Source organism: Solanum pennellii, chromosome 10 (assembly GCF_001406875.1).
Source record: "Solanum pennellii chromosome 10, SPENNV200".
In the NCBI taxonomy this organism is placed as follows: Eukaryota; Viridiplantae; Streptophyta; class Magnoliopsida; order Solanales; family Solanaceae; genus Solanum; species Solanum pennellii.
This window is the reverse complement of record NC_028646.1, coordinates 1,249,782-1,275,577: the sequence shown is the minus strand read 5'-3', so window position 1 is coordinate 1,275,577 and position 25,796 is coordinate 1,249,782. Positions and strand designations below refer to the sequence as shown.

The 25,796-nt window shown below is 32.6% G+C and overlaps 4 protein-coding genes across 8 annotated transcripts in view; all 4 read right to left on the bottom strand.

Annotated features, from left to right (window-relative positions):
• LOC107032608 (caltractin-like) overlaps positions 1–7,117 on the bottom strand; it is a 9,856-nt gene extending 2,739 nt beyond the window's left edge. The window contains exon 1 of the mRNA XM_015234204.1: positions 7,040–7,117. Coding sequence (XP_015089690.1) covers positions 7,040–7,117 — 78 coding nt within the window. The remainder of the gene's footprint in view (positions 1–7,039) is intronic.
• LOC107002729 (pentatricopeptide repeat-containing protein At4g22760) lies at positions 5,318–9,248 on the bottom strand. Of its 4 annotated transcripts, none has more exons than XM_027912443.1 (2): positions 9,047–9,247; positions 5,318–8,699 (listed from the first exon to the last, which is right to left on the bottom strand). In XM_027912443.1, coding segments are annotated over exons 1-2 (1,494 nt in total). In that variant the 5' UTR covers positions 9,049–9,247; the 3' UTR covers positions 5,318–7,207. The 4 variants fall into 4 exon arrangements, with proteins under 4 accessions (XP_027768244.1, XP_015056368.1, XP_027768243.1 ...); XM_015200882.2 differs by having other exon boundaries at positions 5,339–6,319; positions 7,040–9,248; XM_027912442.1 differs by having other exon boundaries at positions 5,339–5,902; positions 7,040–9,248.
• Positions 9,249–10,622: 1,374 nt separating this feature from the next.
• On the bottom strand, positions 10,623–15,379 carry LOC107032083 (G-type lectin S-receptor-like serine/threonine-protein kinase At4g27290). 2 transcript variants are annotated; one of them, XM_027912090.1, is made up of 8 exons: positions 15,010–15,379; positions 13,837–14,724; positions 13,412–13,537; positions 13,188–13,312; positions 12,898–13,108; positions 12,457–12,694; positions 12,217–12,367; positions 10,623–11,267 (listed from the first exon to the last, which is right to left on the bottom strand). In XM_027912090.1, exons 1-8 carry the CDS (start codon positions 15,377–15,379, stop codon positions 10,959–10,961), a joined length of 2,418 nt encoding a protein of 805 aa, XP_027767891.1. In that variant the 3' UTR covers positions 10,623–10,958. The 2 variants fall into 2 exon arrangements, with proteins under 2 accessions (XP_027767891.1, XP_015089148.1); XM_015233662.2 differs by having other exon boundaries at positions 13,837–14,708; positions 15,010–15,140.
• A 4,062-nt stretch (positions 15,380–19,441) lies between these two features.
• On the bottom strand, positions 19,442–24,401 carry LOC107032082 (G-type lectin S-receptor-like serine/threonine-protein kinase At4g27290). Its single transcript, XM_015233660.2, has 8 exons — positions 23,788–24,401; positions 21,910–22,667; positions 21,653–21,799; positions 21,383–21,540; positions 20,740–20,950; positions 20,392–20,629; positions 20,162–20,312; positions 19,442–19,938 (listed from the first exon to the last, which is right to left on the bottom strand). The coding sequence occupies exons 1-8, from the start codon at positions 24,303–24,305 to the stop codon at positions 19,630–19,632; spliced, it is 2,490 nt and encodes an 829-aa protein (XP_015089146.1). The 5' UTR covers positions 24,306–24,401; the 3' UTR covers positions 19,442–19,629.
• Positions 24,402–25,796: the final 1,395 nt, after the last annotated feature.

Genomic DNA, 25,796 nt, shown 5'->3' with positions numbered 1-25,796 from the left:
TAAAAAGATCGAATTTATAAATAAATTTTTAAATTTGTTAGGTTTTTCTATAATATGTTCCTTTTAAATACTGTTGGCTGATTTTGATCGCTTTTTCTATTGTAAATGCCTTCAATTGTGTTCGTATTGTAATGATTTTGATTGAAGGAATGAAGACAAACTGTGTTAGTCTCGTTTGTTTTCTAATATGTTTCAAATGACTTGAAGTAAAACACAATTATTTTCGAAAAGTTTTACTATCAATTGGACTAATGAGTTCTGAAACAACATATGTATCGTCTAACAATACTCCTTACAAATTATGGTTCTATATCAGCCAACGGTGTTTAAAAGATTTAAATTATGGGTGGTTCAATGATTCAATAGGAAAATAGCATAGTTGAAGGGAAAACTCCAACAAATTTAAGGATATGTTTATGTATTTGACATAATAAAAATAATGAAAGTCGATCTGTAGTATACATACATAAAATAAAAATCTTGCTTAGTTAAATAATGTATTTTTTTTATATATAAAGAAATGTCATTTGACACCCTTACTACTGATTAATTATACAAAAATCATTTATGTAATCGTATCAATTTGTTAAGTATATAGTTAAAGATAATTTAATATAGTTCATAACTAGATGTCTTGATAACTTTGCATGCATGCAACTCAACTAATTTCACAAAGGCATGCATTTGATTCCTCTAACTAACATAAATATGAAATACTTCTATCCCGCGAGACTCGGATAAATAACAAAAAATTAATCACACCGTGTTTAAGTTGATTTATAGCGTCTTTGACCAACTCACACTGTAACTAATTTTACGAAATACTAGCCAGTTTGTTATATTTCACATGCATAAGTATCAAATAACTTTATTTCACAAAAAAAAAAAATTAGATTTGAGAAATTACTTAGTACACTTTTATCCCGTGATATTTGAAAGTTAAAAATTTATATAATTCTTTAAATCACTTAGATACAAAATAGAATGATTTTTCTTTTCCAACAAAACTGACAGAATTAGTAAAAAAAGATTCAATTGAACAAAAGTGACCATGAAACTAACTGAAATATGAACTAACAAATAATAATTAGAAGGCAACTTCTTGACACTCATGATCATTTTGTTGATTTGTGTGTGTTATTCTTGTCAAATATCTCAGAAAAAGACTACTCAAGACTTAAGGACACATAATAAAATAATTTAATTAATTTTCTTTGTATCGTTTCAATTTTTTCGATGTCCCAAAGAGACTACATGTGACACTTGGGACATAGAGTAGAATGTGATTCTTTTTGTTTTTCTTTTTTTTTTTGAAAAGACTAGTAGATAGAATATCTAAATAGTAAAGATTCCCTAGCACAAAGTTCTAAAAAATGATTAGACAAGACATCTATTATTAGTCTCTATAGTGTAATTAAACGTCTCGAATTTAAGTATTGAGTATAGAAAAATATTATTTTTAGTATATAGTGCTTTAATATTAGTCTTATTCCGTAACGTTGATTCTTTAATAAGGATTTTATTACTTTAAAAATGAGATTTAATTATTTGATACAACTAATTAGATCGAATCAATCAAATTTTAAAATAAATATCGAATATCAGAAAAGAGCGAGAAAACGATTGAATAAGAGATATGGTACACCACATCAGGCCAGAGTTTATCATTAATGGAAGTTTCATTGAGGCTTCCTCCATGATTCATTTTTCTAAATAAACATGTGTTTGTCCTTGTATAAGTGGATGATAAGAATTATTTCGTAAGTTTTGTCTTTCGTTGAAATTTTAGATATCTTAAATTTTTTTGAACCGTTGATAAATATTTATTTATATCGATATTTACATCAAATTGTATAACTTGATAAGAGTGTTAAATGATAAGTCAAGCTATAACTACATATTAATTAGTCGTGGTTGAGTCATAAAATTGTATATATAATACACTTGTCTTGTAAGTGAGTAAATTTATTTCTATAATACATATATTCGACCTTAAACTTGATTTCGAATTTTAACTTTGACCTCAAATTTTTATAGTGCACAAATAGGCACTTTAACTATCCTATCTTTCAATAAATAAACACGCGATTTTTGGAGCCAAAGTGCGTGAAATGCAAACACTCCCAAGTGTATTAGTGAGTCAATCAGTGGCTGCTAACGAACTAAACATTTTACATGTCTTTTTTTTAAGAAAAAATATCTTACATGTCATTTTGAAACTAAAAAAAATTAAAATTAATTTTAATCAATATAAAAGAGATTCATTAAGGGTAGAATTGTTATTTCAACATTTTTTTTACCTTTATGGGCCTCGAAAATTATCCCTCACTCGCGCAGAATGCATTTCACGCATTTTGCCAGGTAGAAATCGCGTGTTTATTTATTGAAAGATGGGATAGTTAAGTGCCTATTTGTGTACTATGAAAGTTTGAGGTCAAAATTAAAATCTGTAGCCAAGTTTAGGATCCAATATATGTATTATGCCTAAAAGGTATGTAGAATACTTTTTTCCTTGTCACACGACGGTAAATCTGTTTCTTGAAGATCTCGCTTACAAAAAATAATTTAAAACAAAAAAAAATTAATATACTAAGCTTTTACTATACGCATAATCCAAAATAGAATCGAGCACTGAACCATATTGAGTCTATTTCACCAAGTACTACTTTAAATTTCTACAAAAAATTATATATTTTTAATTTTCTAGTCACACGTACGACTTGTACCATTGTTCCAAAAATCCCTTTTCTAAAAAGATAACTAAACAATGATGGAAAAGTAAAAGAAAAAGAAGACAAATTTACAGATTCAATTGATATTTCTTAGTACATGGATTTGGTTGAAGATAACTAGAATTCATGGTCTTTTTATAGAACTAGATATTCGTGTATTTAGTTGAAAGACATAATATATAAATATATGTCTTTTAATTTAACTTTAAATCATATTTATGTTTTTTAATTTTGGGTGTGCATAAGGAGACAGTTAAATTTATGTAAAGTTGAACAAATAGAGACAGATGGATCGCCCATACGCGGTCAACGAACTCATACTAATGCTACGACTTGTCGCAAGTTAATTCGGAAATGAAAGAAGTCTACCGAAAGCCCTTGGTACTTGTCTGATCAATCATCCGACATGACAATCCTACATGCCATTTTTTGTCCTACCTGATGTCCTCTGTGTACGTGTCACGTAAGATTCATGTGTCTATTTGTTCAAGTTCACACAAGTTTAAATGTGTACTTGTGCCTACCCAAAGTTGAAGGGCATAAATATGAAATAAGGTCAAGTTACAGAACACGTTTATATATTATGCCTAGTTAAAAGTTGAGTTGTTTAATTACCCAGAGAAGGATCAATTTTCGCTAAGTATATTTTTTCCTTTTTGCAATTATCCTATAGCACTTTGACTAATTTCATAAAATACACGCTAATCTGCTATCGTTATTAGATAGCTTTATCTATTAAAACTTGAACATTTTCATTTGCAAAAGAATTTAAACATTAAGATTTTATAATTTTTATTAACCCATTTCATTGATTACTGGACAAACTTTTCTCCTAACATAACTGACAGAATTAATAAAAATAAACTAAATTGAAATTTTCACTCAAATAATTGGGAATGTAACTTGTGACATTGTTGGGAATTGGGACAATGAATAAAATGAAATTATTTTTGTTCTTTGTTTTCAACAGATAAACACTGAAGATTCCCTGGGACAAACTTCTAAAAAAGAATTTGACAAGACATCAATCACTATAAACTATAGTATATAATTAAAACGTTTTTAGTTTGAGTTTATTTTTTAAACAAAAAATCATTCTTAATACATAGTATTTTATTCTTAAATAGGACTTGTGTGATATGATTGATTCTTTGATAATGAGTAGGTTTGCATTTTTTTATAGTCAAATTAATTAAATATCAAAATAGATAAGATTTTTTTAAAAAAAAATAGAATAAAGAATCTCCATTTTTTAAGGTTCGTATATTCCATTATTTGGGTCTAACTATCTTCATGATTAACTTACTAGGGTTAAATGATAGGTTAAGATATAACCATATATTAACTAATCATGGTTAAGTCATAAAATTATGTATAAAGGATATTTGTCTTTGTATTTAATGTTTGACATAAATATCGAGTGTGAGTAAAAACAAGTTTATATGAAAGGTATAGTTTAAAAAAATTTCCTTATTAGTCAATCGCAACTCTTAACGTTGCATTAAGATATTGCCTCAATAAATTGTGGGTATAATATATGAATGTCATTTAATTTAGTCTAAACTGACATTTATGCATCAATAGATATAAAATTTGTATAAAATATGAATGAATAGATATATCGTCCTATGTGACGTCCTTAATGACAATTTGTGTCTTATGTGGCAATTTCTGTAATTATGTTATATTGAACGTGTGTATCTACTTGTACAGTTTTATAGCACAATTAAAGTTTAAATATATAGATATTAGTTGAAGTCAAATTTAAAAATATATTTACGTATTACACCTAAAATATAACTAGTTTTTAGGTGAGTGGTTTGTGCTGAATTATTATTTTTCCTTCTTCTGTTTAAAATGATAAAGATTTTTGTGGACTATGGTAGAAGTTATATGGGTCCTTTGATGGTATGGTGGGGGCAAATTTGGAAAGATTGTCTCAATTCGAGGGTTTGTAACTCGAAAACGTGAAGTTGGAATCACTAGTAATCACGAATTAACAAGTGCAACTTATGTTGCAACTTGCAACTAACAGGTAGATTTTAAATTTATTAATTGATGGTATAAATAATATTTATATAATCAAATCATTTTTAAGTATTTAAAGGCAATTAATATAGTTTATTATAATTATACTAGATATGAGAATTCGTGCTAGCATGAATTCAATATATGTTGTTTTTTCAGTTTCAATTTATGTAACACAACTAGAATTCAGAGAATCATTCAAATCTTTATATGATTTTTAAATATTGTAAATTATTAATTATTATAATTTATAGTACTTTCCTTTAAATATTTCAAATAATATAGTATTAATCCCTCTGTCCTAATTTATATGGCACAAATGAAATTTCAAAAGTCAATCAAATTTTTATATATCTTCCATACATATGAGGTTGTTAGTTATTGTGATTTACAGTGTATTTTACATCATTTTAAATAAATATTACATTTTCCCAATTTATGCGACACAAATAGAATTTCGAGAGTCAATTGAATTTTTTGTGTAATTTAATATTTTAAATTATTAACTATCGTGATTTATAAGACTTTTATGTAATTTCCAAAATATTCAAAAAGACTAAAAAACAAGATAAAATAAATTAAAACGAAAGAAGTACAAAACTTACATAAATGCCTTGACAAGTAATAGTCAGGTCGATCAAGAGGTACCTGCTTCTAGACTTCTCTATATAGTAAAATAAATGTTATTTGGATCAACTAGAATGCCTTTGATTAATTCTATGAGATACTTGCTTCGTTCCACCGATGTAACACAAGTACAGGGTAACTTTATAGATGTAGAAAATCACCTCGTGTTTAAGTAGATAATTATGACGTCTCAATCATCTTACGCACGCCTCAACTAATATTACGAGATACCTGCTAATCTATTACAGCCTTACGGATAACTCACTACAACAAGAAAAGGGCTTTAGCGGCAACAACAATTGCAACTATATTGTTTACCTTCAACATTGAGAGTGCATATCTAGACACATGAACGTGATATCTCAAGTGACACAACTAAAACACTCCAACTCTTCTCTACTGTGTCTTGTGGACATCAGATACTAGTGTGATATATAAATTTTGGAGGTGCCTCGATGATTCTTTTGCTGTTGCAATTGAGACAAAATACAGTGTATCATTTCACCTATTTTCCACTGGTAGGAAAAAAAATTAAGTACTACTATGAGAGTAGCATTCCAAGGTAGATGAAAGGTGATCAAATGTGTATACATGTAATAAGAAGCAACCACTGAAGGAAACAGTAAACTTTATACATTTGACATATACTTTCTTAGGAGGAACAACAAAAAAATATCAAACTCTTGCACAAGAAGATTTGTATCCCAAAAGCAAATGAAAGCAAATAAGTGGTGTAAAATTAAAAGAGGGTGCGGACAAAGAAGGAGCTGAGGGTATATTGGAAACAACCTCTCTACCTTCCAAGGTAGGGTAAGGTCTGCGTACACGCTATCCTCTCCAGACCCCACTTATGAGAATATACGTTATCCTCTTCAGATCCCACTTATGAGAATATACTAGGTATATTGTTGTTGTGGAACTCCGAGGTTCAACTACAATGTAAGTGGGGATCAAAATGTCAAGAATCACAATCATGTCTTAACAAACAAAGACGGTGCTCTTGACAACTATCAGACTGAACTACCTGTAGTTTTTAGCGCACAAACCCGAGATTATATGATATGAAGATTCTAACTTACATTGATTCAACGCGTCCCTCAGATGACACATCATGTAAATTTTATACATTCAAACGATACTCTTATCATATATATTCAGCAGAATCATATTGTTGGCATGAATGATGATTTATTCACTGATTTCTGGCTTCTTTTGAGCAGTCACAAATATATATATGACCACACAGACACACTTAAAAAAACTGACACTAGAAAGAAGAGAACGTTTGGTGGGAAAAGAACAGAAAATGAGAAAAATTATTGCACAAAGAAAAATCTAACCAAAAACTACAAGAAAACTGAGATGTAGGTAAATTTTTATTTTGAATAGGAAAAACAAACACTAAATTAGCACAACTCAATGAAAATCAAAGAGCAAACCCCCGAAATTTTACTTCAGCAGCAAAGTCACAAATGAAATTCACCAAAAAGAGAAAAGGGAAGAAGGACAAGAAGAGACCAGCATGCAAGAAAAGCTAGAAAAGTAAAGGCCTCATGCATATTTACCATGATAAGATTTACTTAAAGCTAGAAAAGGACTTCGTAAATAACGATCAATAAGAATGCAAACTTTGAAGATAGTCAGAAACATACCTCCAATAAACGGTCATCTTCATCATGTAATTCCCCGGTGAAGCAAATGGTGGAAGGGAAGTCATTGTAACCAGTCATCGCATTACTTCCCTATCATGGATGAAGTTAACAGAGTTCATATACACTAAAGTGATACAGTTGGAATCACGTCATTGCAAAGAAGACCTCCTAAGCTTTTACTTCTTCCATCCAACTGCAACCAGGCAATTTGTTGTATCCCTTTTCTTCAACACCTTTTCTCAACCTCTCAGCATCATCCCACCTTCCCGAAGAAGCATAAATATTTGCAAGAAGAGAAAGATATCCAGAACTGTCAGGTTCCAACTCTATACAACGTGTCGCTGCAATCTCTCCAAGCTCTAAATTGTTATGCAAACTGCAACCAAGAAGCAATGCACCCCACACACCAGCATGAGGCTGTATTGACATGCTTTTAATCAACCCATGTGCTTCTTCTAACCGCCCTGCCCTACTCAAAAGGTCAACTACTATAGCGTAATGGTCAACTGAGGGAGAAAGACCATACTTCTGTAAGGAAATAAAACAACGGTATGCTTCTTCTACCATTCCAATGTGACTGTAGGCAGTCAATATCCCTGTGATTGTGACTATGTTTGGGTTAATTTCAGCATTCATCATCTCATCAAACAACTTGATGGCATCATTAGCCCTACCATTTATTCCACATCCCAGTATCATGGCAGTATATGCTACCAAATCTTTCTTTTTCAAGCCGTGGAACAGCTTGTGAGCTTTATCAATACTTCCACATTTTGCATAAAGGTCGACCAAACTAGTGGCCAAGAAGTCATCCATTTGAATTCCAGTTTCATGAATGAACGACTCAATCCAAGAACCAAACTTTAGATCTCCCAGCTGAGAACAAGCAGAAATAGCACTTGCCAAAGTCATTTCATCAGGTTGCAAATCTAATCGAAGCATTTCATTGAACAGCTGCAGAGCCTCTTTTGCCCGGCTGTTTTGAGCATAACAAGCTATCATGGCATTATATACTACTTGATCTTTCTTGCGTAATTTTCCAAAGAGTTCCTCAGCAGATTCAACATCTCCATTTTTTGAGTATCCCGAAATCAATATGATATATGAAACATTATTCTTTTTGTCCATTGCCTCAAAGAAACTGTGTGCTAACTCTATCTTCCCACACTCTATATATCCGCTAATCATTGCATTCCAAGAGGCAGAACTTCTCTCCGGCATCTGTCTAAACAATGCATTTGCCCGCTCTATATTCCCCATCCTCGCATACCCAGACACCATGGAGTTCCACGAAATAACATCCTTCTCCGGCATCTCATCAAAAACACTTTGTGCCATTGTTAAGTCACCAGATTTGACATATCCACCTAACACTGAATTCCACGATATGATATTTTTCTCAACCATCTCATCATCAAAGATACTCCGGGCAAAATCCATATTACCTACTTTCGAGTAAAAATCTACTAGAGCTGTCTGCACATAAACAACATTACAAAAACCATACTTATAAACTTGTGCATGAATCGATATCCCACCAGACCTATACAAAATCCTTGCACAAGCCTTTAAAGCAGACGATACAGCAAACGTACTCGGACTAAGTCCACATCTCTGCAGTTCTCCATATAAATTAACAGCCTCCCTGAACTGACAATGCCTAGAATAGAATCGAATGGTAGACGCCACCGAGAACACATCAAAATTTTGCACATGACTGAGGACTAGTTTAATATAGTGTGAGGTATAATAAGAGCAACTACTTGCAGAGTTGATTATCTGCTGAACTAGCAAGGACTCAAGATCAAAAAGACCATTAACAAGTATAGCAGCATGAATTTGCTTTGTTTGATTGATTTTCATACGCTTAGCCAACAATATAGCAACTTTAGACGCCAACATCGCTAAACATTTAGGGTTTTAGACAACAAATGCCCAAAATCACAACTACGAAAGCAGAAAATTCATAGTAATAATTTCGTTTTCCGAATAATGTAAATTACTTACATTTTAGTTAAATCTCTGCCTGGTTACTTCTCGGAATCTGCAATAAAATTGTCAAAAAACATTGTTGCAGATCTTGATTATCAGATCTGTATTTGGAGCTGTCTGTAATGGCGGAAACATGACGGGTCTGAAATCGGGTCAAAAACGACCCGGTTAGAGGTTGAAGATGAACTCTTGGGGTTCCAAAAATCTAACCTATATAGTTTTGGGCTTAAATTACGCAAGCAAACATATACTGGTTAGGAAAAATTACATAAATTAATATATTTTAAAAAATAATTACTGATTTTAGCGATACTTTTTGTTTATTACCATTTATAGCAATGCTTTGTTAAATTTGTAATATGTATTAAAAGTGAATTATGTATGTAATATATATATGAATTATAATTGTTTTTTGAAATATATTATGTTTGTTTGGTAAAAAAATTGTCACATTGTATTATAAGTGTATTAAAATGTGTGATAAATATATTATTCATCATTAAAATTTGTATTATATGTGAATAATAAACTGTTCTTTGTAATATGTATTAACCTTGTATTATAAATGAATTAAAAGTGATCAAGTGAGGTAAAAATATTATTGCTATAAATGGTAAATATTTTTTTATTATAGTATATTTATGTAAGTTTCCCTACTGGTTAATTATCTAACGTAGGTCTAATGAATACTTTTTGTCGCTTATATATAGTCATATTTTCGTACCTCACGTCTATAATTTATATAATTCGATTATCCGTGATTCGTATATGCTTATCCTAGCCATTTATATACGATATGTTTATCTTATTTGTATATGATTTGTAAATACATTTGATTTATACAAGTTTTGAATGTATAAAATCTAGAATTTGTGTATATACTTACCATGTTTATATTGGCAAGTGAACTAGACAAACGAAATTGCCTAATCAAATGAAACCATAATTATAAAGCGTAATTAGGCAAATTATATCTAAGGAGACTTATAAAGTTTAATCCCTTTGATATTTATGAAATTTCCTCAAAAAATAATGGGCCATAGTAATTACTTAAGTTTTGCACTCATTGCCGTTCAAATGAATTGATGTTTTATTTAAAAAAAAGTTATTTGATGTAACACGTTAGAATTTCAAAGTGTATGTTAGAGATATCGAAGTGGTAAGTATAATTTCATTCTAAACTAGAGATATTGAATCCAAATCTTGGAAAATGAGACACCTTTGATGGGGAGCTTGTAAACTCCAAAATGGGATTTATCCGATGCAATCAATTCGATTAGCTCCCAAAATAAATATCGAATATGAGATAGAAAATAGAAAAAGATTGGACAAGAGATTTTTTTTTTTTAGGTTCATCATTCATTTTCTTTTGCCACGATTTAACTGAATTTAAAAAGTATCTAACTATTTCTTTTTGGCTTTATTAAACTTTGAAACCTAAGATTGCGTCGATGAAATCTCATCTTTCATATACACATCAACTTATCTACTTGTTCGTGTCATTCTTGTGCGCGATGATCATTTCAATCTTTCCTTTATCGTTTCAATTTTATCGGATGTCCCAAAGGAACTTTAGACTTATGAGCACAAGTAAAAAATGCACTAGATAAACCCAATGTTCCAACTCCTTGAATAGGCCAATTCCTTATGTACATTACAATGTATAAAGAATGACTAAACAAAAAACGACAATTTGGTGTACTAAGCTCCTGTTATGCGTGGAATCTTAAGATTGGTCGAACCATATTCAGTCTATATATTGTACGCAATCTCACCTTGCTTTTCCTATTTCCACGTTTTGAATTCATGACCTCCTGGTCGCATGACTGAAACTCTTGCTATTGCTCCAAACCCCCGGCAAGAGCCTATTGTCGTGACTTGAACCCTTGACCTCCTGGTCACACGACCTTGCGAGTTTATATTTTGTCTATCTTGCCTCAAGAATTGTTAGTGAAAGTTCATTGTCAGTAACACATCTTTCATCAGTTGATTCATTTGATTGATTAGTTGAATCCCTCTCTATGAAGAAACCAGGCTGCTTTGGTTGAGGCAATTCCACACCATCATTGCTTAACCAGAAAACTACTGATGCCATTGTAGGTCTATCTTCTGGGAGTTTTTGTACACACAATAAACTTACTTGAATACATCTCAACACTTGTGATTCAACATATGAGTCTTTTAAACATTCATCCATTAGTTCCAATGCATTGCCTTCATTCAATAGTAACCATGCCTGAAATGTTTTTTTTTTACGAAAAACATAGTTATACAAATGCATTTCGTAAAAAAGAGGCTACAACGTTGACTACTACAATGCCTCGGTCATCATGAATCATACATTTGTATCAGTAAAAGAGAGGCTATGTGGACTAGTACAATGCCCTTTAGTCTCATCTGCATTATGAGGATTCGTCATGAATTGACTAGTTTTATAGTGGCTTCTAGGTTCTAGCCTACCGCGATCCTCTTCCTTTATGGGGGTTTGAGACCGGTAATATGAGTAACCTCAGGCAGGTCAAGTTTTCTGATGGAAAACAGGCTATAATATCTACTAGAACGCCTCAGTTCCGACTGTATTGTGAGGATTCGACATGAACTGACTAGTTTTATACTGGCTGCTGCTACCCTGCTGCAACCCTCTTTGTGGGAGCTTGGTACCGGCAATGTGAGTAAGCTCAGACGGTGGCTACTACAATGATGCGGTCATCATGAATTATACATTTGCATTAGTAAAAGAAAGGCTATGTTGACTAAAACGCCTCAGTCCCGTCTGCATTATGAGGATTCGTCATGAATTGACTAGTTTTATGCTTGGCTGCTAGCCTATTGTGACCCTCTTACTTTATAGAGGCTTGGAAATGGAAATGTAAGGCTATAACAACTACTACTACAACACCTCGGCCCCAACTGTATTATGGGGCTTGGGACCGGTAATATGAGTAACCTCAGGCAGGTAAAGTTTTTTAACTGAACAGGCTTTAACAACTACTACAACGCCTCAGTTACGACTGTGTTGTGAGGATTCAACGTGAATTGACTAGTTTACACTGGTTTCTACCCTGCTGCAACCCTCTTCCTTTATGGGAGCTTGGGACCGGTGATGTGAGTAAGCTCAGACATGTCGAGTTTTTTGGAAAAGAAATGAGGCTAAAGGATAAAAATTTAGTGTCATATGTACTTACATGTCCCAAAAGATTATGATGATGACTCAAATGATGAAACTTCCTGTTCTTTCTACCACTGACAATTTCGAGTAAAAGCACGCCAAGGCTGAAGACATCAGATTTCACTGAATATTTCCCATCGACAGCATACTCCGGAGACATGTATCCGCTGCACAATGCATCAAATTTAAGTTGATCAACTTGTTGATTGTAACAATCAAAAGAAAAAATCTATCACAGATGGTTTATAAAACTTACTATGTTCCGATTACTCTCCTTGTTTTACCTTCCATTTGGTCCGCGCCAAATATTTTAGCTAGACCAAAGTCAGAAATCCTTGGATTCAAGTCAGTATCCAACAATATGTTGCTGGCCTTCAGGTCCCTGTGTATAATTCTTAATCTCGAATCCTGATGCAGATAGAGAAGGCCTCGAGATATTCCCATCGCGATTTCATAACGATTGCTCCAAGAAAGTGATTCTTTTCTGTTTGGATCTGCAATATGTTAAGTGTCAGTGAAAATCGTCATTCGTTCATTCATTCATTAGTAGGTTGCTCAGGTCCTCCAAAGATGCCTCCGCGCCCATGATGGATCCTCCAGAAGTGGTGCATCTTTTGAGGATCCGACACTGGTGCAACATCATTTTTGGAGGATACGAGCAACATGGTGTAAAGATAACTAGTCGAGAGAATCGGACCAAAAATGAAATAGTCCAAGCTATTGTTTGGCATATACTCATATATCAGCATCCTCTCTTCTCCTTCAAGGCAACAACCTAAAAGCTTGACAAGATTCCTGTGTTGTAGTTTGGATATCAGTATCAGTTCATTTTTCAACTCTTGAAGACCTTGTCCTGAGTATTCCGAGAGCCTCTTCACCGCTATCTCAGGTCCATTTCGTACTTTCCCCTGAATTATTTTTCAAAAACAAAGTGTTAACTATGCCTTCTTTTAAAGCTAAAATTCGACGATGGGATAGTTATTGTACCTTATAAACAGGCCCAAAGCCACCTTCTCCAATAATATTAGCAGAAGAGAAGTTCTTAGTGGCGTTAGCAACAGTAACTAAATCGAACAATGGTAACTCCATATCGTCTGCTCCAACTTCCCTACCTGTAAAATGAGCAATCAATTGGTTTACATACATTAGCCTGATACAAATAGAACGTTAGCAACACGATCTTTTGATAACGATGAACAGTAGTTGTTTACCTTTAGTCCTTTTTCTTCTGTGGAATAATGCACACCAAGCTAGAAGGCTGAGGATACAAGTCGCGGCTACTGCTGATACGATTGCAGTCAGCCTTGACTTCTTTTTCTTTCGTTTCTTGTCTTGATCTGTCGATAAGTAAGTACATAATCAATCAGAAAATTCCAACATTTCATAACAATATGATTCACATTCATGAGTTCCCAACAGAAATTGTAGACTAAAAGAAACAGGCAACGCTCCGTCTTTGAGTGACAGAGAACAATGCACCAACACACATTCATAGATGTTTTTTCTGTTGACTGAAGATCCCACGAGCTAACTATCGAGACTTTTGACTATCTAGATACATACTTGCTGAAATTTTACATACATGTTTTTCGCCACGTTCAACAAGATCAAGTTAGAGAAACGAAAAAACAGTTACCTACTTCTGAAGCAGCCACTCTTACAAACAGGTCCTGCTGATTTGGACTAAGTTCTCTGATATCGATGAGGTCTCCGGACCAGAGTAAGCATCCACTTCCACCATCTCGAACATCCATATTTGAGTAGGCTGTACAATTACAATCAGCCAAGCACAACTTTCTGCATTCCTCAAGTCCAATGCTCTCATTAAACCATGATTTCCGCGTATCAGGCACTTTAATCCCTGTAAACTTCCTAAATCCATCTTGCTGACACGCCAACGGAGTCCTCCTAACACATCCACTAGACCAGTCAGCTGCATCCCATTCCTGTGGATACTTAGGCACGAAACCCCTCAGACAGTCACACGGGGGCGAGTTGTTAATAACACATCTTGCATAAGGACCACACAACGCGAAACGATCACAGTTATCAAACTGTGCTGTCAAATAAAGGAACCAACTCTGCGTACGATCGATCCAGGTATAGTGATTTATCAATCCTCCAGGGGTTAGTACCACCCTGGTGAGCATTGATCCATTCTTAAGATCATATCTGTAATATACTTCCTCCTGATTCAGTACAAAACCGAACGTAAAATACGTATTCGGTTGCAAACTAGGACTCCCACTAAATGCTAAACCATTCCAGGGACCTGAACTAAATGCTATTGATGAATCTTTCCATACAAATAACTGTGGATACCCCTGAACATCCATCCTGTCAACAAATTCACCTATTCCAGGATCATCAGGACTCTTCCACGACGACATGTACCAATCCATGCCTGTTACCAAGTTCCGCCCGAGCTTCATTCCAGGTAACAGAGTATCCCCTGGATAATCGAAACTCTGCCAGGCGAAAAACTCAGGCCTGTTTTCATTTTCTTCCCTGATGACAAGATTACCTGATATCAGATTACATTAGTTTAACTCCATATGTTTAAAAGTATACGAAAAGTACTATAAATTGCAGTTCTTCTCGTATCAGTATCGTTAAGAAAACATGTTAAAATGTTGATCAAAGTTCATTCAGTTTAATTCTCGAGAAACGAAACATAACAAGTATTTCAGGACTGAGCTTCAATTCCAGGCAACAGAGTATCCCCTGGATAATCAAAACTCTCCCAAGTGAAAATATCAAATTAGATTAACTCAATATTTTTTCAAAAACGAAACATGACAAGTATTACCTGAATCCAACAATCTTACTATTGGATTCTTCAAGATCGTTGATGAATTCGTTGACCAAATCGTCACGTTAGTACTATCAACAAGTACTAACATTCCATCAGGATTGATCATCAACACACCTGAACTATCACTCATCGGATTATTTCTATTAGCAACCCAAACCACAGTTCCAGTTGATATTTTTTTGTACCATATACCAACATATCGATTCGTCGAATTTCCAGGCCTGAAAAATCCAAGTTCATAAACACCACCTGATGAAACAATTGTGTCACCATCTTTAATTGGTTTATCAATAGTTATGGTGTCTAATGCTAGTACAATTGAAAAAAAATTGAAGTAAATGAATAAAAAAGCTAGAAATTTCATGGATTCAAATTTTTTATGTTATAAAAAAACTTTATAGTATAATAATTGATGGGACAAAAAATTGTATAGTACAAAGTGTTAGGTTGAAAAATGTTTCATTTCTTGGATGGCAACATGTTTTAATATTAGAAGTAATATGTCATAAGACATGTCTAATTAATATCACTTTTGGTCCCTCTATAATTAATAAATTCTATTTTGGTCTTTTATTAGATATATAACTCGACATATTTAACCTTCAGTTAGTCGAAATGTTTGATTTTGGTCCTTTTATGTAGGAAAGACGTTTACTTGGGTTTGATGTGCATGAGCAAAGGTTTTTTTTTAGAAGAACCAATTTACCTTCACGAGGTAATGGTAAGGTTAGTGTATTTGGACTATTTATACAAGTATACTGCTCTAGATATGAATTAACGATAAAAAGTTTAACATAACGTAGAAGTGATTATCAGAATTTTTACTAATGGAGTTCAAAGTATAAAATTGTAAACACACGGGGAAATGAAAGGGAATTCAGTATCTACTATATACTTTAAAAATAATTATAATCATATATAAACACTATAATATTTGTCGAAGGGGTTTTGGATGAACCTCTTGGCCCTATGTAGCTCTACATTTAGTAATTACATGACAAAACGATTAATAATTTTGAGAATTTGTAAATAACTCAAAAGAGAAGAGTGCATATTTCAAGTGAATATAGGGTTAAATGTGTTTAATAAAATATTACATGGACCAAAAATAGAACTAATTAATAATTCAGGGACCAAATGTGCTATTAATCAATCAAATATTATATTATATGAATTAAGGTCAATAGCTGCTGCTTTAATTTATTGCACTTTTTCCACATCTTTTTTTTTTAATCTTTATTTTCTTTGATCATTTGAATAATCTTATTTGTATTAATGGGTCAAATTGCAAGTATTATTTTGACTTTGATATTAATGAATTCTAACTTTTTAAATTTAATTAGTTGAGAATTGAAGAATATATATAAAGTTAATTAAATTAATTTAATATTAACTTTTTCGTATTTCTATTAGCATCGTTTAAATAGGAAAAGAAAATTGTTAATAATCGAATTGTATTTTAATTCAGATAGAAAAAAAAATTAAAGGATAATTAAGATGTGAAATTTATGAAAAAGTGATAGTGATTATGCATTCTATGGCCACAAAAATATCGTAAAATATGTGAGATCAGAAATTTCAAAAATCTTATTTTCTTCGTTAAAAGAATGCGTCTTTCTGTTGTTTAGTAAGTTTTTAAGTCCAATATTTATACGCTAAATTGTCATTCTACTAGAAATTTAAAGACATATTAAAGATCACAAGATTCAAACGATATTTATTGATATGTAAATAAGCATTCTTTAAGTTAATATCACAAGTTCTAATATATTTATTACATGGTTAAACTTTGTGTCAGGTCAAACTAATATGAATAAATGAAACATAATAATTATTTTCTTTCTTGATTATCATGTTTCATCAAATAGCGCCTCGTAAAATAAAATAGATGAAAAAAACACTCCCTTCATTTTATTTTAACTGTCATTTTAACTTTAAAAAATTATCTCAAAATAATTATCACTTTAAAAATTTTAGACTAAAATTAACAATTATGTACAATTATATCCTTATCAATTAATAGTAATAACTTCATAAATTATATATATATATCTCATTTTCATAATAAACATAAAAATATATAAAACCACAATTAAAATGGGACATGAAAATAATTTTATCATTTCAATTATGTGATTACCATATGGATGTTTTTTTTCTAACCCAAGAAAAATAATTTCCACTAAAAAGAACATGACTTTTTTCTTGCAATTTCAAAAAATTTACCTTATATAATTTGTTGGCATATTTTTTCTAACTTATAATTTTTGGAATATTTCATATCTGACTCTATTTTTCACCTTTTATTGTTATTATTATTTCAAAGACTAATTTTCTAATATATCACTGATTTTTTTTAATAGTGAATCAACTTAATTGTTAGAGAAAACTAAATTCCCTTCGTTTAAAAAAGAATAATTCTATTTCCTTTTTAGTTTGTTTCGTAAAGAATGATTCATTTTCTTTTTTGGTAACATTTTAATTTTAACTTTTCACGTGACATATTTAAGATTACGAGATTAAAGGGTATTTTATTACATTTTATATAACTTTAATTTAAAACCACAAGATTAAAAATTCTTCTTTCTTTTTTTAAACTCTGTTTCAAGTCAAATTAGATTATTTTTTTTTAAAACGGAAATAATATTTATTTTAGAATAGAATGTGAAGAAGGATGAATTTTTCAAAGTTGTACACCTTTGACTTCCTAGTCTATACAGTACAAAATCATCCCCTCTAGATCTTATTCATCTTCTTAGTCTTTTCCTCCTCCAACAATCATTTACTTTTGATGGAATATTGTTTTTTTCCGCTCGATGTTTGATAGTTGATTTAAGATTTGATTGATTAAGATTGATTGATTTATGCGTTTGTTCTTTTTAGGTTACTATTTAGATTTTGTTTTTATTTTTTAAAAATATGCAGATATGACAGTAGGAATCGAAATTTTGTAGGAATCTATAAGACGATTTAGATCTATTTTAGGGTTCTTGAAGAATAATCTACCCTAAAACTCAAACTCATGTTTATATAAAAGATAATATATGAGAGGCATTTCAAAAATTTCATAACTTCATGGATATTCGCAAAGAGATCAAGATGTGGCTTCCTACATTCAAGAAATTCTTCAAATCACGAAAAAAAATAAAGAAAAGTGCATATATGCTATAGTTTTTGGATGACATGTGCACTAATAATATCGCAAAAATACGATGAAATATCTGTATAATACTATTTACGATAATTTAAGGGCATATTTTTTTCCCTATTTAAAATAATTCAACTTTTGATATTTTCCTATGTGTATAGATTGTAGTGCTGTCAATTTGCAATTGGACCAATTTTATTTAGTTGCATCTTTTTGTTTGTTTTTCACGTTCTCTTTTTGTCCAAACTTGCATTTTTTTTTTCTATTTAAAAAAAAAATATTATTTTCATTTCAATGGCAAGTATGCCAATTAATTAACACCATTTTCAAAGTCTTTTTGTTGACCAATAAATTTTTTTTAGAAAAAAAAAAGAGAAAAGAAAACAAATGTGAAATAAGAGATGATGATAAGAAATTATTATGAAATGGATGATAATTAGATATTATAACTTTTATAGAAGATAAAGAAAATCTATTGATTTTTAATATTTTAGGTTGAATGTAACTATTGAAAATTATTAAATTGGTATTAGAAGATTGTAGATCAAATTTTGGAGTTGATTTGAACTAATTTTGAAATAAAAATGTTTTAAAGTAATATGCATATACATAAATCATAATACACTATAACAATAATTTATAGAGTATAATCTCTTTAGTGGAATATAAGGTCATTTACACTAGTATAATACAACGTAAATACTAGTTCGTGAGGAAATAAAAGTCGAATTGTGACAATAGGCTGATACTGCTTGTGCAAAATCCTGTGTACGCTACTGTCTATATCATGTAAAGTAAAAGTTATGAGTTATGAGTAATTCACAAGGAAGTAAAACTGTGACAATAGGCCGATACTGCTCGTGCAAAATTCCGTGTACGCTACTGTCTATATCGTGTAAAGTAAAAGTTATGAGTAATTCATAAGGAAGTAAAATTGTGACAATAGGTTGATACTGCTTGTGCAAAATTCCGTGTACGCTACTGTCTATATCGTGTAAAGTAAAAGTTATGAGCAATTAACAAGGAAGTAAAAATGTGACAATAGGCCGATACTGCTTGTGCAAAATCCTGTGTACGCTACTGTCTATATCGTGTAAAGTAGAAGTTATGAGCAATTAACAAGGAAGTAAAACTGTGACAATAGGTTGATACTGGTTGTGCAAAATCCTATGTAAGCTACTGTCTATATCGTGTAAAGTAAAAGATATGAGCAAGGAAGTAAAACTGTGACAGTAGGCTGGTACTGCTTGTGCAAAATCATGTGTACACTACTATCTATATTGTGTAAAGTAAAAGTTGTGAGCAATTCATAAGGAAGTAAAACTGTGACAATAGATCGATATTGCTTGTACAAAATCCTATGTACACTATTGTCTATATTGTGTAAAGTAAAAGTTATGAGCATTTCACAAGGAAGTAAAACTGACAATAGGTCGATACTGCTTGCACAAAATTCATTGTACGTGCTATCGAGCGTCCAACAAAGTGATGGTTACATCGTTGACAGAACAAGGTGTTTGGTCACTCCAAGAATATCCAGTGGCATCATCTATGTTCCTTTCTGTGAAAAAACCTGGTGCTTTTGGTTGTGGCAAAATGCCTTCATTTGTCAACATCAAAACTACAGAAGACATGTTTGGCCTGTCCTCTGGACTTCGTTGAACACATAATAATCCCACGTGTATCGATCGTTGCAATTCAGACGTATGACATGATTCAACCAGGTTAGGATCGACTATTTCCGATGATCTTCCTTCTCTATGTAGCATCCATGCCTGAAAATTTAACATCCTTTATGTGGCGCGTGCAAATTGTAGTTTTAGAACTATATTGTATACACTTATCGTTACATTGTGTTTGATACATACGAGGGCTAGCTAGTGTATTACTCGAAGATCAAATGCTTCCATTCAACCTCAGTCAAGAAAATATCATTGATTCATGCATACTTTCTTGGCTACGAGTCAAATGATGTCGAGAATGAACTATGGTACTTACATGTCCAATGAGATTGAGATTGTGGTCTGGATGAATGAATCTTCTGTTCTTCTTTCCGCTTACAATTTCTAGTATCAATACGCCAAAGCTAAAGACGTCTGATTTTACTGAGAAAATCCCATCGACTGCATACTCCGGGGACATGTAACCACTGCATAAAATCATTCACATGATTACATAATCTAGACAACAAAATATCATGTAATGACCCAAAATTTTGACATTCTTACTATGTTCCAACCACTCGATTTGTATTGTCTCCCGTCTCGTTCCCTCCAAAACTTCTGGCCATCCCGAAATCTGATATCTTCGGGTTCATTTCAAAATCAAGCAAGACATTACTAGCTTTAAGGTCTCTGTGGATGATTCTTAGCCTAGAATCTTGATGAAGGTACATAAGTCCTCGAGCAATCCCGTTGATGATGTTGAAACGCTTAGGCCAATCAAGTAATGTGCTCCTTCTTTGATCTGCCAGAAGATTTACGCCGTTAGTGTATAAATAAGAGGTCTCAGTCTCGGATATGAAAACTAGTTGATGCATTGAATGAAACGGTTTGCATTTCATGTGCGAAACTAACCAAAGATAAATAAATCCAGGCTTTTGTTGGGCATGTATTCGTACACCAATATCTTCTCTTCTTCTTCGATGCAGCATCCAAGAAGCTTCACAAGATTTCGATGCTGAAGTTCCGCGATGCAGCTGACTTCATTCTTGAACTCATCGTTTCCTTGTCTGGACGTTTCAGAGAGCCGCTTGACAGCTACTTCCTGTCCTCCTTCTAGCACTCCCTGAAAACGTGCACTTACCGTTTGAAGTTCCAAGACAGAAATGGAAAATACTTTAATCATATCAAAGAGTATCACTTGTGTTCTATTCATTACTTGTCAATCTATGTTTTTGTAACATCTTGTTCACCAATCGACATCACCAGAATTAGGCTCACGACTTCTTAATCGATCTATTATGGCACTGGCATACATATTGATATTCGTAATGACAAAAGAAGTGACATGGATTTTCAAATTTTCGATATCCTCTATGCATTCTCAATATAGAGCACGTTCGATAATGATCAAGTGACATTGCTTAGCCCAACCAATGACTATTCATGATTCCTTAATTGAATCGATTCAATTTTCTCCCATGAAGTCAACACCCAAAAATTGAGATAACGAGTGTTATTACGTAAATAAAAGTTGCTTCTTTGTGGAAATTCTTACCTTGAAAACTTTCCCAAAGCCGCCTGCTCCAATCTTGTTCTCAAGTGAAAAGTTATCGGTAGCCTCCATTATTGTGGACAAATCAAAGAGTGGTAGCTCCAAAGCTTCATGGCGAATTTGATTGTTTTTATCTTTGTTATTGCTGTCGTCCAATTTCCCTACAACATTTTTCATACAAGTCGGACATTTCAGACAGCGAAGCTGAAAAGAAGAGCAAATCATAGCGAGAAATGACATTATCTACTTCGAATTTGTTATGTTATAGCTTACTTTTTTCTATGAGCATTGTTTCCGCCCTCTTTTTCTGTCTACGAAGAATCAGGCAGACTCCAATCACTAGAAGAACCGCTGCAATTGATAATGGCAAAGCAATTGCAAGTATAATACTTGTCTTTCGACTTGATCCATCGATAGGACCTGCAAAAGTTCCCATCCGAAAAGATTAGATAGTTATTCAGTACCTGTTACTATAGCTTTAAAACACAAACATCGATCAATCAATTCAATTGCATCAACGTCTTACTTACTTATCTCGGAAGCAGCCATCCTAATATAGATATCCTGTCCTGATTCCGATAGCTGTCTGAGGTCAACGAGCTCCCCAATCCATAGCAAGCATCCACTTCCTCCGTTTCTGATGTCCAGACTAGTATATCCCATACACGAACAATTTCTCAAGCAAACTAACTTGCATTCATCGAGTGTCATAGTCTCGTTAAACCAAGAGTACCGAGTATCTGGCAATTTGACACCAGTATACTTTATAAATCCATCTTCTGAACAATTCAATGGATGATTTCGGACACAACCACTTGACCAGTCAGCCCTGTTCCAATCATCCGGATGTTTAGGAACGAATTTATCCAAACAACGACACACAGGATCGCTAAACATTGTGCAAGTGCCATATGCACCACATAATTTGTAAGTGTCACAATGATCTGCATCCGCGGAATGGTAATTAACCCAACCCTCTCTCTTGTCTATCCAAATCATACGCATCGCATTACCATTAGGCGTTAGCACTAAAGTAGTAAGCAAGGATTTATTTACTAGTTCGTATTTGTAGTAAATTTCTTGATCGTTCATGACTAGCCCGAAAGAGGTGACCGAGTTGTTGACCATGTTTGGTGCTCCACTCCATCTAAGACCATTCCATGGCCCGGCTCTATAAACTACATTAGGACCTTTTCTCATAAGGTCCTGTGGATAACCTGTAGGATCACAATGATATGTATAATCCCCGGGAGCAGGATCATCATCACTTTTCCATGACCGAAGATACCTGTTGCAGACATAATTATACAAAGTAAAATAAAAGTGTGGACTCTCTAACAGCTCGACATTATTAGATGTAAAATGATCACAAACTCAACGTTATCAAAGCGGTCAGCTGCCATGGACTCAAGTCTCATGTAACAGTCCACAAACCACTGGCAGTTGACCTCGAGAGGGGTCTGGCTAAAGCGGATAATCCATTGACAATTATATCTTACCCATTACAACCTTAAAGACCGTACACATACTCAGACATGTTGAAAATATAATTAAGTAAATAAAACAGTGCTCACTCTAAACAACTTAATCCTTCGTCTTTTAAACGAGACAGTTCACACAATTCAAAAACTTACCTTTCCAAGCTGGTCACCAAACCATAAGGTGTCCTAGAAGGTCGGGCCAAAGCAGACAATACCTTGACAGTTGTGCCATTACAAACTCAAAGACCAAAAAGGAAAAAATACTTACACAAAGCATACTCGCTCTAACAACTTAAAATGTTTTATACGAGACAGTTCACACAATTCAAAAACTTACCTTTTCAAGCCGGTCACCCAACCATAAAGGTGGCCTAGGGAGTCGGGCCAAAGCAGACAATACCTTGACAATTGTGTCATTACAAACTCAAACACCACCCATTATCCCCCACAAAAAAAGAAACACTTACACAAAGCATACTCACTCTAACAACTTAATCTTTCATCTTTTAGACGAGACATATGATTCAGAAACTTACCTTTCCAAGCCGGTCACCCAACCATAAAAGTGGCCTAGGGAGTCGGGCCAAAGCAGACAATACCTTGATAGTTGTGCCATTACAAACTCAAACACCACCCATTATCCCAAAAACATAAAAAAAGAAAACACTTACACAAACCGTACTCACTCTAACAACTTAATCTTTCATCTTTTAGAAAGTTCACGCAATTCAAAAACTTACCTACCCAACCATAAGGTGGCCTAGGAAGTCGTGCCAAAGCAGACAATACCTTGACACTTGTGCCATTACAAACTCAAAGACAAAAAGAAAAAGAAAAAGAAAACAGAAAAAACACTAACACAAACCGTACTCGCTCTAACAATTTAATCTTTTAAACGAGACAACGATCACAAAATCAAGAACTTACCTTTCCAACCCAGTCACTAAATCTCTTCCAAGTTTCATACTTGCTAACAAAGTATCACTAGGATAATCAAAACTCTGCCACAACAACAAATCATCATCATCATTTGCATCTTTAATCACAAAATTCCCTGTATCCAACAACTTAGCAACTGGATTTTTCACACTAATTGATGAAAAATTAGTACTCCAAATAGTGTCATTAGTAACATTATTAATCAAAACAAGATAACCTGGTTCAACAATTTTCAAGATTCCAGAAATACCCTTCACTGGAATTTGTCTATTTGCAACCCAAATTGGTGTTAAAGCTGAAATCTTTTTGTACCAAATCCCAATATAACGATTTGTTGATGAACTATTTTTGCCTGCAGAAAAAAAACCCAATTCAAATGTTCCATCTGATGAAATTATTGTTTCACCATCTTTGAGAATTTGTGAAGTTGTTAATGTATCACTTTGAGACTCAATTTTTTGGAATAGGGATAAAATTGTAAAGAGAAACAACAAAATTTTGTTCATATTTTTTGATCAAAGATTCAAAATATGAAAATTTTGTTGTATTAAAGAGGTGTTTGTAGTGGTAATACTATTTTTGGTCTTGTTGTTGGACCAATGGACAAGTAGTTCACACCTGGTACGAGGCGGAGCTAGGTGGGGTTTATGAGTTTCGGATGAGTTTACTGACTTTTTCGTAGATTTTATATATGTTAACTGGTGAACTCTTAATAAGATTGATTGATAGTTTAGTGGTAAGGAAGAGATCGTGAAAATATTTTTTTTTCATGCTAAATTTAGAAACTTTAAATTCTTAATCCCCGTTTCGTCTAGGACGGGAATTAATACAATCTATTTCATTATTATTATGTGTGAATAAGTGTATTTTATTATATTGATAGTGTACATGCACATGGACTACGATATATTTTCCTATCTGTTAAAATCAAAATACTATTACGTTTCGTGATGACATAATATATAAATATGTCGTTTAACTTAGATTTTATTGACATCTATGTTCTCTAACTTTGAGTGTACACAAGTGGATATTTAAACATGTATAAAATTGAATAAGTAGACTTGCATATCGTACATGACATTATACACGTAGCACGCTTACGTAAAAGACGAAATTTTCATGTAGGATGTCACGTACGATGAATCTGTCGATTTGTTCAATTTTATACAAGTTAAGTGTTTATTTATTTACACTCAAAATTAAAAATACATAGATGCTAGAAGAACATATTATATGTCTTTCGTAATTAAGCAAAATCTCATCATTGTCTGTAAATCTTAGTGAAAATAACACTATGTTTTCGAAATTCTCTTGACTCAAAGATTGCATGAACAACCTTTTATTTTTATTCGATATCTACTATTAGATTTTCAGATTGATTTATTTCGAGAGATTTCACTTTTGAAATTAAGTTTTTTATATTAAAAATAATTTTATTTTCATAATTTGGAGAGTAAGGGGTGGGGGTGGGGGTAAGAAGGATTTTTGGTCTAATTGTGGGTCCAATTGATGATTAAATATGATTAAGACTATTAATTTTAAGTTAAAAGAACAAGATTACTATTTGAGTCATGACTTTATATTTATAAAATTTATTAATTTATTCATATTTTTTAAAACGAAATCAATGCAAATGACTAAAGTTACACTTTGTCAAAATCATATTTATTCATACGTTGAATTATCACTAATTGCACCAAAAAGGATTATTCTTTTACTATATAAATTTATATATATTCCACTCATGATAGCAACATGAATATTAATTAATATCAATGGAGTACCTTTTTAACTATTTTACACAAATGACAAATATAATATAAATAAAAATATGATAATTTTCTTCTTTTTTTAATTGAAAAAAACATGACGAATGTGATTACGGGGAATTAAATTAAATAATTAATAGTGTGAAAGAAGATTTTTGTTGAAAATTATCCCACCAAATTACCTTGACTTTGATTTGGTCAGTAAATTTGGAATTAATATGTGTT